General features: G+C 42.5%; 1 protein-coding gene across 1 annotated transcript in view; it reads left to right on the forward strand.

Annotated features, from left to right (window-relative positions):
• The window catches only part of CACNA1H (calcium voltage-gated channel subunit alpha1 H), a 135,441-nt gene that overhangs the window by 20,325 nt on the left and 97,789 nt on the right, over positions 1 to 17,327 (forward strand). The window contains exon 4 of the mRNA XM_075285187.1: positions 2,542 to 2,701. Coding sequence (XP_075141288.1) covers positions 2,542 to 2,701 — 160 coding nt within the window. The remainder of the gene's footprint in view (positions 1 to 2,541; positions 2,702 to 17,327) is intronic.

Consider the following 17,327-nt stretch of genomic DNA (forward strand, 5'->3'; position numbering starts at 1 on the left):
ATCGCTGTTTTTGTCACTTTTCAAGGGAGCTGCCATTTCTCCAAAAAGCTAATTTGCATATGGACAAAACAGCGATATCTCGGCAATGGGAGGAATAATTCTTAAGGGGGAAGCACTGTTTGATTCAGATGATCCTAACCTATCTATCTGCGGGCCTGGATTGATAGGCTGGGTTCTGGTGCCACACTCCCTTTAACAGGATTTAATATGAAGTACAAGTGCACAAGTAGTAGAAGTCTTGGGACTATGAGGTCATCTGCCGCAGAATTAATCAATGCCATTAGAAGAGTAATTAACTTCCACCCAACACTCTATACAGATCAGTCCTCGGGAACAGCTGTACCTTCCCTCAAACCAATTAAAGAAACAGCCCAGTAGGATGGCAGAGTCCAAGTCGCATGAAGGCGCATCATCTGTGGAGGACGGGACCTAATAATGTCCAGATGTGCGGGGCCCTTCTCAGCTGATGAGGAAATGTAATATAAGGAGGAAATAGACTGTAAATAAAAAGCTGTCAATGTGTTTTAGTCACTGGCTAAACCTACACAAGGACTGTAGTCACCACACTGCCACCTACAGGTGGGAAGAGTAAATGTCTACATAACTGGACAATAAATAATGGCACCATAGTGTGGAATACCCGGATATGGCCGCCCCCATGATCAGAGACAGAAAATAGAATTAAAAAAATCAGAAAATGAAAACAGAGAAAAGTGATAGACTTAATAAATATATTTGAAAAAAATTGGTGACACTTTCCCTTTAAATGGACCCAAAGGGTAAAAAAATGGTAGACGTGTCCTTGTGATATGCTCCCTGTATCTCCGGCGTGTAGCCGTGACTTTGACACAGTTTGGAGCGGTAGTAATAAGCCGAGCTGCTGACACGTACAGGTTGAGGGAGCTCTGACATTGTTATAATGTCACTTTGTCTCCGTTCCATTATATCGCTCTCATCCAGCGCGGCGGCGGCGCCCGGTGACAAGGAGACGCCATACACTTCTATCAGGCGTCACCAGCTTCTGTTGTGTTTCCAGGAGCCTTAAGGGGGTAAGAGATTTTATTCAGGAGGACCTAATATATCTATACAGTACACGGACAGCCCATTGATTTGAATGGGCTCCATGTAGTTCTCAGTTTCACCTGCGGGGGTGCTGCAGGGAACTGAAACTGATTCCCTTACCGATTACAGCTGATAAATTCCCGCACAACTATTGTTAATAAGCTCATTTTAAGGGACCCCCTAAAGAGAACCCCCAATGGTGAATTACCAGCCCCACTGGTTCACAAGATGTTGGTGGTAGTCGTCCAGTCCGTGCTGTGTTCCCTTTTATTTCATGTACATAGACGGCCTGTGTCTGCTGTGTCATCACGGCTGATATTAATTGTAATAGGCCATTAACGCTACATATCTTGGCCCGGCGGTGGTGCGCAGCGCAGTACGTCTGTGTGGGGGCGGACGGATTTAGAACAGCTTATACTGTTTATTTTGTGTTTAGTTTATTGAGTGCTCGTCCAACAGAAAGCAGCTATTTGTTTTCTTGGTTTTTCTGTTTGGTCGTCATGGTGCTCAATCCGGGCTAAAAATATTGTTTTTTAGGATGTGCTCCGTGCACAAAAACATTCACCGCTAAATTCAAACCTTTGTCCTCTCCATATAAAGTATGCATGGATGAGTCCCTTAATATGATGGGGGGCAGATTATCAGATATTCTGGATTATGGGAGAAATCTTGTAATTCTGGCACTAGTTTACAGGAGTGGGAGGAGTTTATAGAACTGCTCATCCTGATCTACCTGGTTCACCAATAGTATATCAGTATACAAAGGCCTGAAAAAACAGGTCTGACTGTAGATATAGGCCCTCTAGGACCACCACCTATAAGGGTCCCGAGACCCTCATCCAACAATGCAAAGTTACCGAAGCACATGGACCTTATTAAGGCGAGGAGTCACATATGTTACTCAGCCTGCTGTCTCCTTCTTCCCAGATATTTAGGGTATCCCAAAAAGGCATACCCCTCATTCGTCCCAGTTTTTACGCAGTTTCCTGCAATACGGCAATGATAGGGGAGTGGCTTATGCAACTATACATCAAAGTGGTGCTCGTGGGAGGTTTCTGCACTGAGCAGGGGTGGGGCTTAAAATGTGTCCCAAATAAGAATTCAAGTGTTGAAAAGTAGGCATACTGGGTTAAAGGCCCCCTAATTTTTGGGATGAAGGGAGACCATCACCTTTTAGACATTTTGGGTATATCTTGTAGTCAGATTACTCCTTTAATGCAAAATCAATCCGAACATCACTTCGTTCTGGGGAACGGCAGACGTCGAAAAGAGGAGGAGCCAGCGCCCCAGAAGGAAGTGATGTTCCGTGCCCAGGAGATCCGGACAGAAAGACAGATAAGTATGATGGGGCGGGGGGTGTTAGTATAGGTGACGTTCTGTTCACCTGCAAATAGAAATCTGGAGTTCCCCTTTAAGTGTTGCTATTGCTCGTGCCATGTTCCGCTTTGTATGATGCCGTGTCTTTGTCTTTCTCCGCAGGTATGAGAATACTGGTGACCCTGCTGTTAGATACTCTGCCTATGTTAGGCAACGTCCTTCTCTTGTGTTTCTTTGTGTTTTTCATCTTCGGGATTGTCGGCGTCCAGCTCTGGGCGGGTTTACTCCGAAACCGGTGTTTCATTGACCAAGATATTGCAATGTAAGTCAATTCACCTCATTGTCACTGTATAAGTCAATCCATATTGTTAAAAATTATGGTTGTTGTTTTTTAGTCCCCCAGCTTTTCTATACTCCTGAATGTTAATCTGTCTCAATGTGCTGTGATAAATCCACTACACAGTGTATGGAGCTGTTGGCTTCCTGCTCTGTATACTGCGCTGATCAGTGGAGGTGCCATTAACCATCTGATATCCTAAGACTAGGCCATCAATATCTGGTCTTGGATGACCCCTCATTGTCATGGAGGATTTGATCACTGATCTCTCCGCTCTTGCCGTGTTAGGAGCATCTTCCATGGTGATGGTAAGTCGGAGGTGACAGCTGTCAGCCACATGATAAGGAGCCTAATAGAGTCATACAGTTCCTTCTAAATACATGTAGCAACCACTAATAGCCGTATACCCCTATAGGCTTCTGTAGAAGGATACGCCAGCCCCAGGCGCAATTCTTCCTGACATGTCATCCCGGCACATATCATTCTACAGAAATAGCCGACTTTCACCTCCAGTGGCTGAAAAATAAGAATGGAAAGTGTCTGTAAGAGATTAACATTAGCATTAATCCACTTAGAGCGTTGCGATGGGGAGGCTAATCCATCCTCAATGAGGAGGACTCCGAGAAGAGGCCATTAAGGAGATTATGTGACTGCTCTGTATGCGCCAGCCCGCCCCCCGTCAGAGATAAGGAGGGGACAGAGGGGTAAGAGTGGCCCTAAAGGTCAGAGATATGGGCACCATTATACCCTATATGGCGGCCCTACAGAAAGGCAAAGTGAAAATGTGAGTGAGTGGGTAATAAGAGGCGGACATATCAAGTGTCACTGATATGGCCTTTACTGTAATCTCACTCACAGCAGACCGGGGTCCTGAGAGATCAGCAGAATGTTCTGTCTCAGCTTCACAACTTCTGTCTGAGATATCCTTGTACGACCCCAGCCGTCTACACCGTGGGGTCACCAGGCCATGGCTGACCCTATACTAAAATGTCAGGCCAACCTCCAATTTACTCTGTAACAAAGGAGGAAACTAATGTCACCATACTGCCCAAATAATACATAATAGTGTCATAAAGTACCAACGTAGAGTCTGGATAATAGTGGCCTATGTCATATAGTGTATACACAATAGTACCATACAGTGCCCTCAATATACTGATATACGGTGCCTACGTAATAGCACCATACACTTCTCTCGTAATACTAACCTTTAGTATAGTGCTTACATAATAGTGTTATATCTGCCCTCATAATAGTGCCACGATACCTACCATACATAATACTGCCATATAGTGGTTACATGATAGTATAATACACTACTCTCATAATATTGCCATGTAGTTCTTAGTTAATAGTGCAATAAAGTAACCATATAGCACAACCATCTAGTGAGTCCTACAGTATATGCACAGTATTACCATATAATGCCCTATAATACTGCCAGACAGTGGCTGTAACAAATCATACATCTCTGTTATAATACTGTTATACAGTGCCTGCATTATATAGCCAGTGACTTACGTTGTCAAAATAAAGGTGTCATAATCTGCTCCGTAACAGTGCCACATACCTATATAACACTGCCATACGGTAGCTACAACATAATAGTATTGTACTCTTCTGTTATAAAACTAACATATAGTGCCGACATAATAGTGTCATAGTCTGCCTTCGTATAATAGTGCTATACACCTATATTATAGTGGATATATAATAGTATAATTCATTTCCCCTACAATATAACCATACACTGCCCACATAATAGTGTCATAGTGTACCTTTGTATAATAGTGCTATATAACAGTCATACAGTGGATATATAATAGTATAATACATTCCCCCTACAAAACAACCATACACTGCCTAGATAATAGTCTGCCATCAAAATACTGCAATATACCTAAATATGCCATACAATGGCTACATAATAGTATGATGTGTAACGTGCAGCGCTGCTATATGGCGCCTATATTATACTAACATTCAGTGTCTTTCATATTGTTTCGACATAATAGTGTTATAATCTGCCATCATAATAACAGCACAATACCTACATAGTATTACTATATAGTCACTACATACGGTATGTATTTTATACTGCCATACAGTGTATGGTGTACCTGACTGCATAACACCACCATACATTATACACATACTAATGCCATACAATGGGCACTGATATGTGTTTTTTTGGGTTTTTTTTATGTAGATTGTGAGCCCCACATAGAGCTCACAATGCACATTTTTCCCTATCAGTATGTCTTTGGAATATGGGATGGAAATCCATGCAAACACGGGGAGAACATACAAACTCCTTGCAGATGGTTTTTTGCCCTTGGCGGGATTTGAACACCAGGACTCCAGCGCTGCAAGGCTGCAGTGCTAACCACTAAGCCACCATGTGGCCCCTTACACTAATATGTGTTTTGTGACATAACCCCCCCCTAGGCTGTATTACTACGCTGGTAGATCTGGCCGCTCCGCACCTCTCGGCCAGGCTGGCAGTGCCCGTCTATCTGCTGGGGTTACCGCTTGCCCTTCTCATCTAAACAGTAAGACTTTGCAGATTCCCCGGCTGCTTGTCACCAGAGCCCTGTACACACTGCAGGCAGAGAAATCATTTACATTCCACTTTCCCTCTCAAGCGGCTCAGGATGAAAAACATTTTGGAAAGGTCAGAGAGATGAGTTAAGTTGTGCCATTTAAATGCAGATATACAGAGCTGCGGTGTAATGGGAGCGCGGGGCATCAGATATCGACACCCGCACATCACTCATATAGAAAAGCAGCCGGTACAATGGAAGGAGAATAGAGGAAGCATCTAGGAGCCAGACAGTCTATAGAATCTTAAAGGCGTCCTCCGAAAAATATAATATAAAATCTGCATAAAAGTTGGGTCACTTCGCAAATACATCGTAATACCAATGAAGATTCTATGTTATACTCCAGAGCTGCATTCATAATTCTGCAGCCCCCTGAGGTCACCCTTCCTTAGTGTGTCTAAGCAGACTGGTTCCCCAAAAGGGATTAGGACAGTAGGGCCCCCGCCATCACTAGCTTTTGGCACCGTAACAGGCACCTGCAGAATGTTCAGTGATCGATGTAACCGCTACATCTACTATATTGGTGTTAGTGACCTCGTAGACACCATCCTATAGACAGATATGTCCTGAGGATGGTTCTTCATCATAACCCTCAGTACATGACGGATACGCTTCAGTTTTTCCACTACAGATTGCGGCTGCGCTTGTTGTTCGGCCTTAGATTTCCCACACGGTCGCCTACTCCTGTTACTCATTCAGTGCTAAGCAAAACAGATTCTCCTCAGATCAAGCAAGACAAAAACTATTGAGTCTATGTAAAGGCCAGGCTAGTCCAGGGACATGAATGGAGGCCACTGCCTCCGACAAGGTCAGCACACTCCAGTCCTGCTGCTGTAATCCCTACAACTCACCTCCTGCCGCTGTAATCCCTACAACTCACCTTCTGCTGCTGTAATCCCTACAACTGACCCCCTGCTGCTGTAATCCCTACAACTCACCTCCTGCCGCTGTAATCCCTACAACTCACCTTCTGCTGCTGTAATCCCTACAACTGACCCCCTGCTGCTGTAATCCCTACAACTCACCTCCTGCTGCTGTAATCCCTACAACTCATCTCCTGCTTCTGTAATCCCTACAACTCCCCTCCTGCTGCTGTAATCCCTACAACTCATCTCCTGCTGCTGTAATCCCTACAACTCACCTTCTGCTGCTGTAATCCCTACAACTGACCCCCTGCTGCTGTAATCCCTACAACTCACCTCCTGCTGCTGTAATCCCTACAACTCATCTCCTGCTTCTGTAATCCCTACAACTCCCCTCCTGCTGCTGTAATCCCTACAACTCATCTCCTGCTGCTGTAATCCCTACAACTCACCTCCTGCTTCTGTAATCCCTACAACTCACCTCCTGCTGCTGTAATCCCTACAACTCCCCTCCTGCTGCTGTAATCCCTACAACTCCCCTCCTGCTACTGTAATCTCTACCACTATGTGCTTAGTTACTGAGAGTTCTATCCCTGCCTCCTCTGCAACTTCTCTTCAACATGATTGGCTTCTGAGTGTTTTATCCCCGCCCATTTCTAAATAATCTCCTGCTGTTGGGATACAACTCCCCTCCTGCTGCTGTAATCCCTACAACTCACCTCCTGCTGCTGTAATCTCTACAACTCACCTCCTGCTGCTGTAATCCCTACAACTATGTGCTTAGTTACAGAGAGTTCTATCCCTGCCCCCTCTGCAACTTCTCTTCTACATGATTGGCTTCTGAGTGTTTTATCCCCGCCCATTTCTAAATAATCTCCTGCTGTTGGGATACAACTCACCTCCTGCTGCTGTAATCCCTATAACTCACCTCCTGCTGCTGTAATCCCTATAACTCCCCTCCTGCTGCTGTAATCTCTACAACTCACCTCCTACTGCTGTAATCCCTACCACTATGTGCTTAGTTACAGAGAGTTCTATCCCTGCCCCCTCTGCAACGTCTCTTCAACATGATTGGCTTCTGAGTGTTCTATCCCCGCCCATTACTAAATAATCTCCTGCTGTTGGGATACAACTCCCCTCCTGCTGCTGTAATCCCTACCATAGTCTGATCAGTTACAGTGTTTTATCCCCGCCCCCTCAACAACCCATCTGCCGCTTCATTGGCTACTCAATGTTCAATCCCTGCCCCCACTGCTGACACAGCTAAAGATCTCACCTAAGATCTTATCTCCTATAGACTCCATTCATTCCCTTCCTGTATATAGCTTCCCTGACTTGATGGAGCTAGAGGACACCTATCATTTTAGTGGGTTGTGGCCCTACAGATTCTGTCAGTCTTCTGTATGGCATATCTAAAAGTAAGAATCCCCCTTTATTGCACGTGACTTTCCTCTTCATTACTCTGCATTGCAAAATGTAATACTGGCAGCATCCAAAAATTTACAAAAATTTGCTTTTAAGAAAGTCATAATCCTAAAGGAACTTGAAGATCACGGGGAACCTACTGGTGTGACATAGCCCTATAGGTGTCCCCCCCTCCGGCCATCTTGCTTGGTGCTTGTAATAGTTAAACCTCTCCCCAGCACTGGGAACGCACTCACTTGGGCCGTAAATTATACCGAAATTATTTTGTTTCCTTGTAAGTCAGAAGTTTCTTTATTTTCACGTCCGAGCTTTTCCATTTTGGTGCACAAAGAAGTTTTAGGACAAATCTCGGACTATTTCTGTCTGCGCTGCGCCCACAGATCTGTCTTCTGTATTGTGCCCGGCAATTTCCCTTCAAGCAGACAAACACCTTCTGTTCTCACTCTATCAAATCCCGGAGATTGCCTTAACCCCTTTATAACCTGAAATACCGCCATCACCCTCTACTGGAGTACAAAACTTCACGTCTTCTATCTGCGGAGGATAATGCAGACCGCTGCAGATCTGTGCTACATAGTCGGGTTGTGCTGACCGCAGTAAAGGGGCTCTCTGGGGGCCGAAATATATTAAAAGGAGAACTAGTAGTGGAGGAGAATGGCGCATAGGAAGTAAAAGACATGCCATTGCTGTCCCCATTGTTTACACTGTTGACGGGGCACGAGTGGCAGCTCCGTTACACCATCATCCTATGCAGGGAGACCAGAGTTGTCCTATATTACTACACACACATATATATATATATATATATATATATATATATATATATATATATATATATATATACAGTGCCTACAAGTAGTATTCAACCCCCTGCAGATTTAGCAGGTTTACACATTCGGAATTAACTTGGCATTGTGACATTTGGACTGTAGATCAGCCTGGAAGTGTGAAATGTACTGCAGCAAAAAAGAATGTTATTTCTTTGTTTAATTTTTTTTTAAAATTGTGAAAAGTTTATTCAGAGGGTAATTTATTATTCAACCCCTCAAACCACCAGAATTCTGTTTGGTTCCCCTAAAGTATTAAGAAGTAGTTCAGGCACAAAGAACAATGAGCTTCACATGTTTGGATTAATTATCTCTTTTTCCAGCCTTTTCTGACTATTTAAGACCCTCCCCAAACTTGTGAACAGCACTCATACATGGTCAAGATGGGAAAGACAAAGGAGCATTCCAAGGCCATCAGAGACAAGATCGTGGAGGGTCACAAGGCTGGCAAGGGGTACAAAACCCTTTCCAAGGAGTTGGGCCTACCTGTCTCCACTGTTGGGAGCATCATCCGGAAGTGGAAGGCTTATGGAACTACTGTTAGCCTTCCACGGCCTGGACAGCCTTTGAAAGTTTCCTCCCGTGCTGAGGCCAGGTTTGTCCGAAGAGTCAAGGCTAACCCAAGGACAACAAGGAAGGAGCTCCGAGAAGATCTCATGGCAGTGGGGATATTGGTTTCAGTCAATACCATAAGTAACGTACTCCACCGCAATGGTCTCCGTTCCAGACGAGCCCATAAGGTACCTTTACTTTCAAAGCATCATGTCAAGGCTCGTCTACAGTTTGCTCATGATCACTTGGAGGACTCTGAGACAGACTGGTTCAAGGTTCTCTGGTCTGATGAGACCAAGATCGAGATCTTTGGTGCCAACCACACACGTGACGTTTGGAGACTGGATGGCACTGCATACGACCCCAAGAATACCATCCCTACAGTCAAGCATGGTGGTGGCAGCATCATGCTGTAGGGCTGCTTCTCAGCCAAGGGGCCTGGTCATCTGGTCCGCATCCATGGGAAGATGGATAGCACGGCCTACCTGGAGATTTTGGCCAAGAACCTCCGCTCCTCCATCAAGGATCTTAAGATGGGTCGTCATTTCATCTTCCAACAAGACAACGACCCAAAGCACACAGCCAAGAAAACCAAGGCCTGGTTCAAGAGGGAAAAAATCAAGGTGTTGCAGTGGCCTAGTCAGTCTCCTGACCTTAACCCAATTGAAAACTTGTGGAAGGAGCTCAAGATTAAAGTCCACATGAGACACCCAAAGAACCTAGATAACTTGGAGAAGATCTGCATGGAGGAGTGGGCCAAGATAACTCCCGAGACCTGTGCCGGCCTGATCAGGTCTTATAAAAGACGATTATTAGCTGTAATTGCAAACAAGGGTTATTCCACAAAATTAAACCTGGGGGTTGAATAATAATTGACCCACACTTTTATGTTTAAAATTTATTAAAATTTAACTGAGCAACATAACTTTTTGGTTTATAAGATTTATGCATCTGTTAATAAATCCTGCTCTTGTTTGAAGTTTGAAGGCTCTAACTTATTTGCATCTTATCAAACCTGCTAAATCTGCAGGGGGTTGAATACTACTTGTAGGCACTGTATATATATATATATATATATATATATATATATATATATATATATATGATCTATCTATCTATCTATCTATCTCCTATCTATCTATCTATCTATCTATCTATCTGATATATCTATCTATCTGATATACTGTATATACAGATAAATACACAGCAAAATCCTCAACTAATTCCTCCACAATAGTATATTTACCGTTCTTTGTGTGTATACAGTATCCTTAGGGCAAGTTCACACATTAAGGATTTGACACAGACTTCGGTGCAAACTATCCCGCAAACCATGCCAATTCTGGTCCACACCCTCTGCATGCTGTAACTCTGTTGGGGTATAACACCTGGGACCAGCGCCGCACCTCCCATGAGGGAGCTATGCCACGGCCCCAGGAGGGGCGGCATTTTTTCTTACCTAAGCCAGTCCAGAAAAAGCTGTCCTGGACTGACTTAGCGTCACCGCCTCCGCAGCCCGGCACGGGAAGCGAGTGGTGGATTGGGGAGGCCCTGTGGACGCAGCGCTGCTCCAGCGGCCTCCTCTCACGCTCAGGCAGAGAGCAGGTCCTCTCCCTGCCTGCTCTCTGACTGCTAACGCTGCTCCGCCACGCCCCCTTCGCTCCACCCCGCCTGCTCCTCCCCACCCCCTCCGCTCCGCCCCCTCCTCCCGGGGGGGGGGGGCGGCTTTCTGTTGTCCACCCTGGGCGGCAAAAAAGGTAGGTTCACCCCTGCCTGGGACTCTTGCGGATCAGCTCCCTGAACACTCTTTCTCCATTACAAGCCAAGTGTCGTCACGTTTAACAATCATATGGGATGTTCATAGCTCAGTCCCATTCTAGTGAATAGGCCGAGCTGCCATACCAAGCTGCGAAGGATATCGCCTTGGCACACTTCTCACTTTCCACTCATGCCTCGTGAGTGTGATGAGTTCATAGGATAATACAAAATGAGCTTTATATAACTTGTATGTTTATTAACCCGTGTGGGTTGGTACTAGTCACTAATATATACAGGGAGACCTATCAGTAGATGACAAGCAAATACAGATAAAAGCACAAAACAATACAGAAAATAAAATTCATCACACAAGTACAGCCACTATACAGTGCCTGTTTGTTTATGAAGAGAATGCAGCACTCGCCCCCAACAGCTGATAGGCGAGGGGCCCGGGTGACACCCAATGATCTTCAATTGATGAGAGTCCTTGGCTGACGCATCTTATATGACAGCGTGCCCATACGGGCTTTGTAAGCACCAGGCCTGGGTGTTTCTGCTCCCTTTACGCCCACGACATTAACCCCTCCATATCGGTAGCCGCCTTTCTCGACCATTCCTAAATAGTAAGACATTTTCGATGCCCAATAAGAGCTCAACTTTCGTCTCTTAAACTGTCCTGAAAAAATATTGGTTGCTTTGGGCAACAGACAGCATTACTATGAGACAGCTTTGTAAATGAAGAACTTGGCACCTCTGCCATGTCCTGTGTGAATTACGTCCGGCGAGGACTCCTGCTTCTATTTTTCGGTGTCATGGCTGCTGTTACACTCCCTTCTCTGACCTCCCCTGTGTATATCATCCCACAAAGCCACCATATTTGGGACACATGTTCTCCTCTTCCTAGAAGTTTCCTGTGTGTGGATTGAAGACCACACAGAAGATGGCACAGACAGCGGAGATTGCAAAACAAGGCCGCATACTGTATATGAATATACTAGAGGGACAGAGCGCCCCCTAGGAATACTAGGACCCCCACCTGCGTCTTAAAGGGAGTGTCACCAGAACCCAGCCCTGCAGATGGATAGCTTATGACCACCGAGTCACACAGTGTTTTCCTCTGTTGCTGAGATATCGCTGGTTTTGGCAATATTTGGAGCAATGAGGGCGGTGCCAATGACCTCTATGGAGCAATGGTGACACCATGTGATTCAGGTGACTCTAACCTATCCATCGGTAGAGCTGGGTTAATTTAGTGGGGTCTGGTGACACTCCCTTTAAGGATAATTGATATCACTGCATACCGCCATGTCTCCACCCTTCAGCAGACAACTTGGCCCAAGTCCATACCGCCATCCCTGGACTGGGTAATATTCATAGAACTGACGATGTCTGTGGCATGCTGTGACTTGTGGTTCATTCACAGAAAGAAAGCGCATGAACTATCCTATACAAGGATGTAGGATCGGCTTCTTCGGTTAGGGAGATGTATTTCTACATTGAAATAGTGCGACTCGTCAGAGAAACAACTGTGATAAACACCGGCTGTTACTGGGTTTTCTCTTGATATAAACATGGCTGATATCCCCTAATTTGGAGAAAATCCCTCGAACGATGAAAGGAAAACCTCCTGACAGCGGATTCCTGAGAAATCGAAACGCATCATCTGTGTAACCGGTTCTAGGAAAAAACATCCTACATCTTATTATTAGTATTAGTGTTTGTTTTGCGGTGTCACCACTAGGGGCGCTCATATATTTTCATCCCTTTCCCTCTGTTTTCTTAGTAATATGGAATAGATATTACCATTAACCCTTAAATAAAAGATTATAGCTCAGTGGCTTGAAGGGGAAGATCACAAAACAGTTTGAGTCATTGGGACGTAAGGGGTTAAAGGGGTATACCCATTGCATAAAGCGATAGACTATTGCTAGGCATGGGCGTAACTAGAGGGTGTGCAGAGGGTGCGGTCACACCCAGGCCAAGAAGCCTTAGGGGGCACATAAGGAGTCTCTTCCCAATATGAGGAATCCAATACTATAGATGGCACATTATAGGTGGGGGGGCCTGTTGCAGATTTAGCATTGGGCCGAGAAGCTTCATGTTACACCTCTTTTGCTAGGATATCCCATCTGACTATAAGGACCCCCCACCAATGTAGAGAAAAAGGGGGCTACCAGTTAAAAAGTCACCTGCAGTTCCATGCACATCCAGATGGTGGGAAGTGCCATTGTGCAGGTAACAGTGTAGGGTCCCATTTGATCTCTGGATTGGTTGTGGTCCCAGAGGACCATCATCATTAGACAAAATAGGTGTACCCCTTTAATTATTTGAGCAGTGGTATGAATGAATTCAGTGGGTCTGAAAACCTATGCTGACCTAGTCCTACATTCATAAACACGCCCCCTTTTACTGGCCCCTCCCTCTTTCTGCAGAGCACACCCCTTACGTGATCACAGCACAATCCTCTCTATGTGCGTTTGGACACTGGGGTTGCACCGCGTGACGATGATTTTTCTATGATGAATAACATGGAATCCTATCCACCAAAGAGGTTTGCCAACTCTTCCAGTAATCTTATAGGTCTCCCGTTTTTCTGAACATTCTTGGAGACTTGATGGGTCTCTCTGATCTGGTTGCATTTCTCCTTTAAGTAGGCACCAAAGATTGCCTTGTCGAAAACTTCCTCGAGAAAGTTTCTCCCCCCACCGGGCGCCTCGTCCACGAGAGTGATTAGCTCTACAACAAGTAGGCGCAGAGCTCTATAATCAGAAGCTGCAGGAGCTTATTTCAGGAATAATAACTTTGTATATTGCTTTCTATTGTACAAAGAGTTTCATCCTGATGAGATTGCAGCGTCATTTTCCTTGTAGCGGCATAAACATGAAGCGACTTGTCCATCAGCAGCAAGGAAACTACACAACGGTGCACCGCTTCATCACACCGTGCATGCACCTAAATTACCAGGGATGGTATACAGCAATATAACGGTAAACTCTTGGATGGAAGAGGGGTAGTAGATCCAAAGTTTATCCAAAATCCTAACATCCTGCTTGTCTTCCACAATTTCTGAACACGGAAAATGTCTGACTTTCAGCATAAGTTGAGATTTTACATTGTCCCTAGAGACTGTCACATCAAGACAAGACGCCATAATGCAGAGACCTTGGTGTCCTTCAAGATCCTGAACCGGTGTTTATCTTCTCTGCAAGACTAATAGACAACGTTTTACGGTGTAAAACCAATGGCACAACTACACAATACAATTCCATGCAGAGGGGTGAACCCATGGCAGGACCCGTACTGTGTATTATTTGGGGGGCTGGAAGATTGGACATTAATATTTCCGTAGTCTCAATTGGTTAAATTGACAAAATTGTTCATAGAGTCTAATGTTTGTTGCATTAATATAGATATGTGAATAAGAAAAACTGTAAAAACTAAAAACTTATTTTGGACCGTTTCACAAACCTACTCCAAAATTTGTTAGAGAGTTGAAGAATTTTTCATTAAACAGTGATCAAACTTTATTTACAGAGACATGGAAAACCCCCTCACAATACTGAGGCCTGGACAGGTTTCAGAAAAGGGCCGAGTAAAACTCCACGGGCCTGGGTCCTGTTATTACAGCTTAAATACTTGTATACTCTCTTCTGAGCACATGTGTTAATGTTTTCATTGGAACCAAATGTTTATTATATTCTCTATAAACCAATATACTTCACAGGAAACAGCAATGTGCCCCCCACCAGCTCTGGAATATCAGTCCTCACCGCAAGCTCATGTTCTGATTTATGAAAGACATGAATTCAACACTTTGTTAGAGCGGAAAACAACAAGATCCCCTTCTAGTCTTAGATACTGGATCAATGCCCAACACAGTCCTAGGAAGAACAACACAACAACACCAACTCTAATATAATACTGCTCCCTATGCACAAGAGTATAACTACTATAATACTGCCCCTGTGTACAAGAATATAACTACTATAATACTGCCCCTGTGTACAAGAATATAACTACTATAATACTGCCCCTGTGTACAAGAATATAACTACTATAATACTGCCCCCTATGTATAAGAATATAACTACTATAATACTGCCCCTATGTACAAGAATATAACTACTATAATACTACTCCTATGTACAAGAATATAACTACTATAATACTGCTCCTGTGTACAAGAATATAACTACTATAATACTGCCCCTATGTACAAGAATATAACTACTATAATACTACTCCTATGTACAAGAATATAACTACTATAATACTGCTCCTGTGTACAAGAATATAACTACTATAATCCTGCTCCTATGTACAAGAATATAACTACTGTAATACTGCTCCGATGTACAAGAATGTAACTACTATAATACTGCCCCCTATGTAGAAGAATATAACTACTATAATACTACTCCTATGTACAAGAATATAACTACTATAATACTGCTGCTATATACAAGAATATAACCACTATAATACTGCTCCTATGTACAAGAATATAACTACTATAATACTACCTCCTATGTACAAGAGTATAACTACTATAATACTGCTGCTATGTACAAGAATATAACTACTATAGTACTACCTCCTATGTACAAGAATATAACTACTATAATACTACCTCATATGTACAAGAATATAACTACTATAATACTGCTCATATGTACAAGAATATAACTACTATAATACTGCTCCTATGTACAAGAATATAACTACTATAATACTGCTCCTGTGTACAAGAATATAACTACTATAATACTACCCCTATGTACAAGAATATAACTACTATAATCCTACCCCTATGTACAAGAATATAACTACTATAATACTACTCCTATGTACAAGAATATAACTACTGTAATACTGCTCCGATGTACAAGAATGTAACTACTATAATACTGCCCTATGTACAAGAATATAACTACTATAATACTACCCCTATGTACAAGAATATAACTACTATAATACTACTCCTATGTACAAGAATATAACTACTGTAATACTGCTCCTATGTACAAGAATATAACTACTGTAATACTGCTCCGATGTACAAGAATGTAACTACTATAATACTGCCCTATGTACAAGAATATAACTACTATAATACTACCCCTATGTACAAGAATATAACTACTATAATACTACTCCTATGTACAAGAATATAACTACTATAATCCTGCTCCTATGTACAAGAATATAACTACTGTAATACTGCTCCGATGTACAAGAATGTAACTACTATAATACTGCCCCCTATGTAGAAGAATATAACTACTATAATACTACTCCTATGTACAAGAATATAACTACTATAATACTGCTGCTATGTACAAGAATATAACCACTATAATACTGCTCCTATGTACAAGAATATAACTACTATAATACTACCTCCTATGTACAAGAGTATAACTACTATAATACTGCTGCTATGTACAAGAATATAACTACTATAGTACTACCTCCTATGTACAAGAATATAACTACTATAATACTACCTCCTATGTACAAGAATATAACTACTATAATACTGCTCCTATGTACAAGAATATAACTACTATAATACTGCTCCTATGTACAAGAATATAATTACTATAATACTACTCCTATGTACAAGAATATAACCACTATAATACTGCTCCTATGTACAAGAATTTAACTACTATAATACTGCTCCTATGTACACGAATATAACCACTATAATACTGCTCCTATGTACAAGAATATAACTACTATAATACTGCTCCTATGTACAAGAATATAACTACTATAATACTACCTCCTATGTACAAGAATATAACTACTATAATACTACTCCTATGTACAAGAATATAACCACTATAATACTACCTCCTATGTACAAGAATATAACTACTATAATACTACCTCCTATGTACAAGAATATAACCACTATAATACTGCTCCTATGTACAAGAATATAACTACTATAATACTGCTCCTATGTACAAGAATATAACTACTATAATACTACCTCCTATGTACAAGAATATAACTACTATAATACTACTCCTATGTACAAGAATATAACTACTATAATACTACTCCTATGTACAAGAATATAACTACTATAATACTGCTCCCTATGTACAAGAATATAACTACTATAATACTACCTCCTATGTATAAGAATATAACTACTATAATACTGCTCCTATGTACAAGAATATAACTACTATAATACTGCCCCCTATGTACAAGAATATAACTACTATAATACTACCTCCTATGTATAAGAATATAACTACTATAATACTGCCCCCTATGTACAAGAATATAACTACTATAATACTGCCCCCTATGTACAAGAATATAACTACTATAATACTGCTCCTATGTACAAGAATATAACTACTATAATACTACCTCCTATGTACAAGAATATAACTACTATAATACTACTCCTATGTACAAGAATATAACTACTATAATACCGTCCCTGTGTGCTCTCTGTCCTAGGTTGGTCCTGGGTATCTGACAAATGAGGGAGTGTATGACAATAGCTGAGCTGTGTAGCATTGTGTCCTTGTGTTATTAGGAACACATTGGAGCCGGT

The sequence above is a fragment of the Leptodactylus fuscus genome, chromosome 8, assembly GCF_031893055.1.
Source record: "Leptodactylus fuscus isolate aLepFus1 chromosome 8, aLepFus1.hap2, whole genome shotgun sequence".
Lineage (NCBI taxonomy): Eukaryota > Metazoa > Chordata > Amphibia > Anura > Leptodactylidae > Leptodactylus > Leptodactylus fuscus.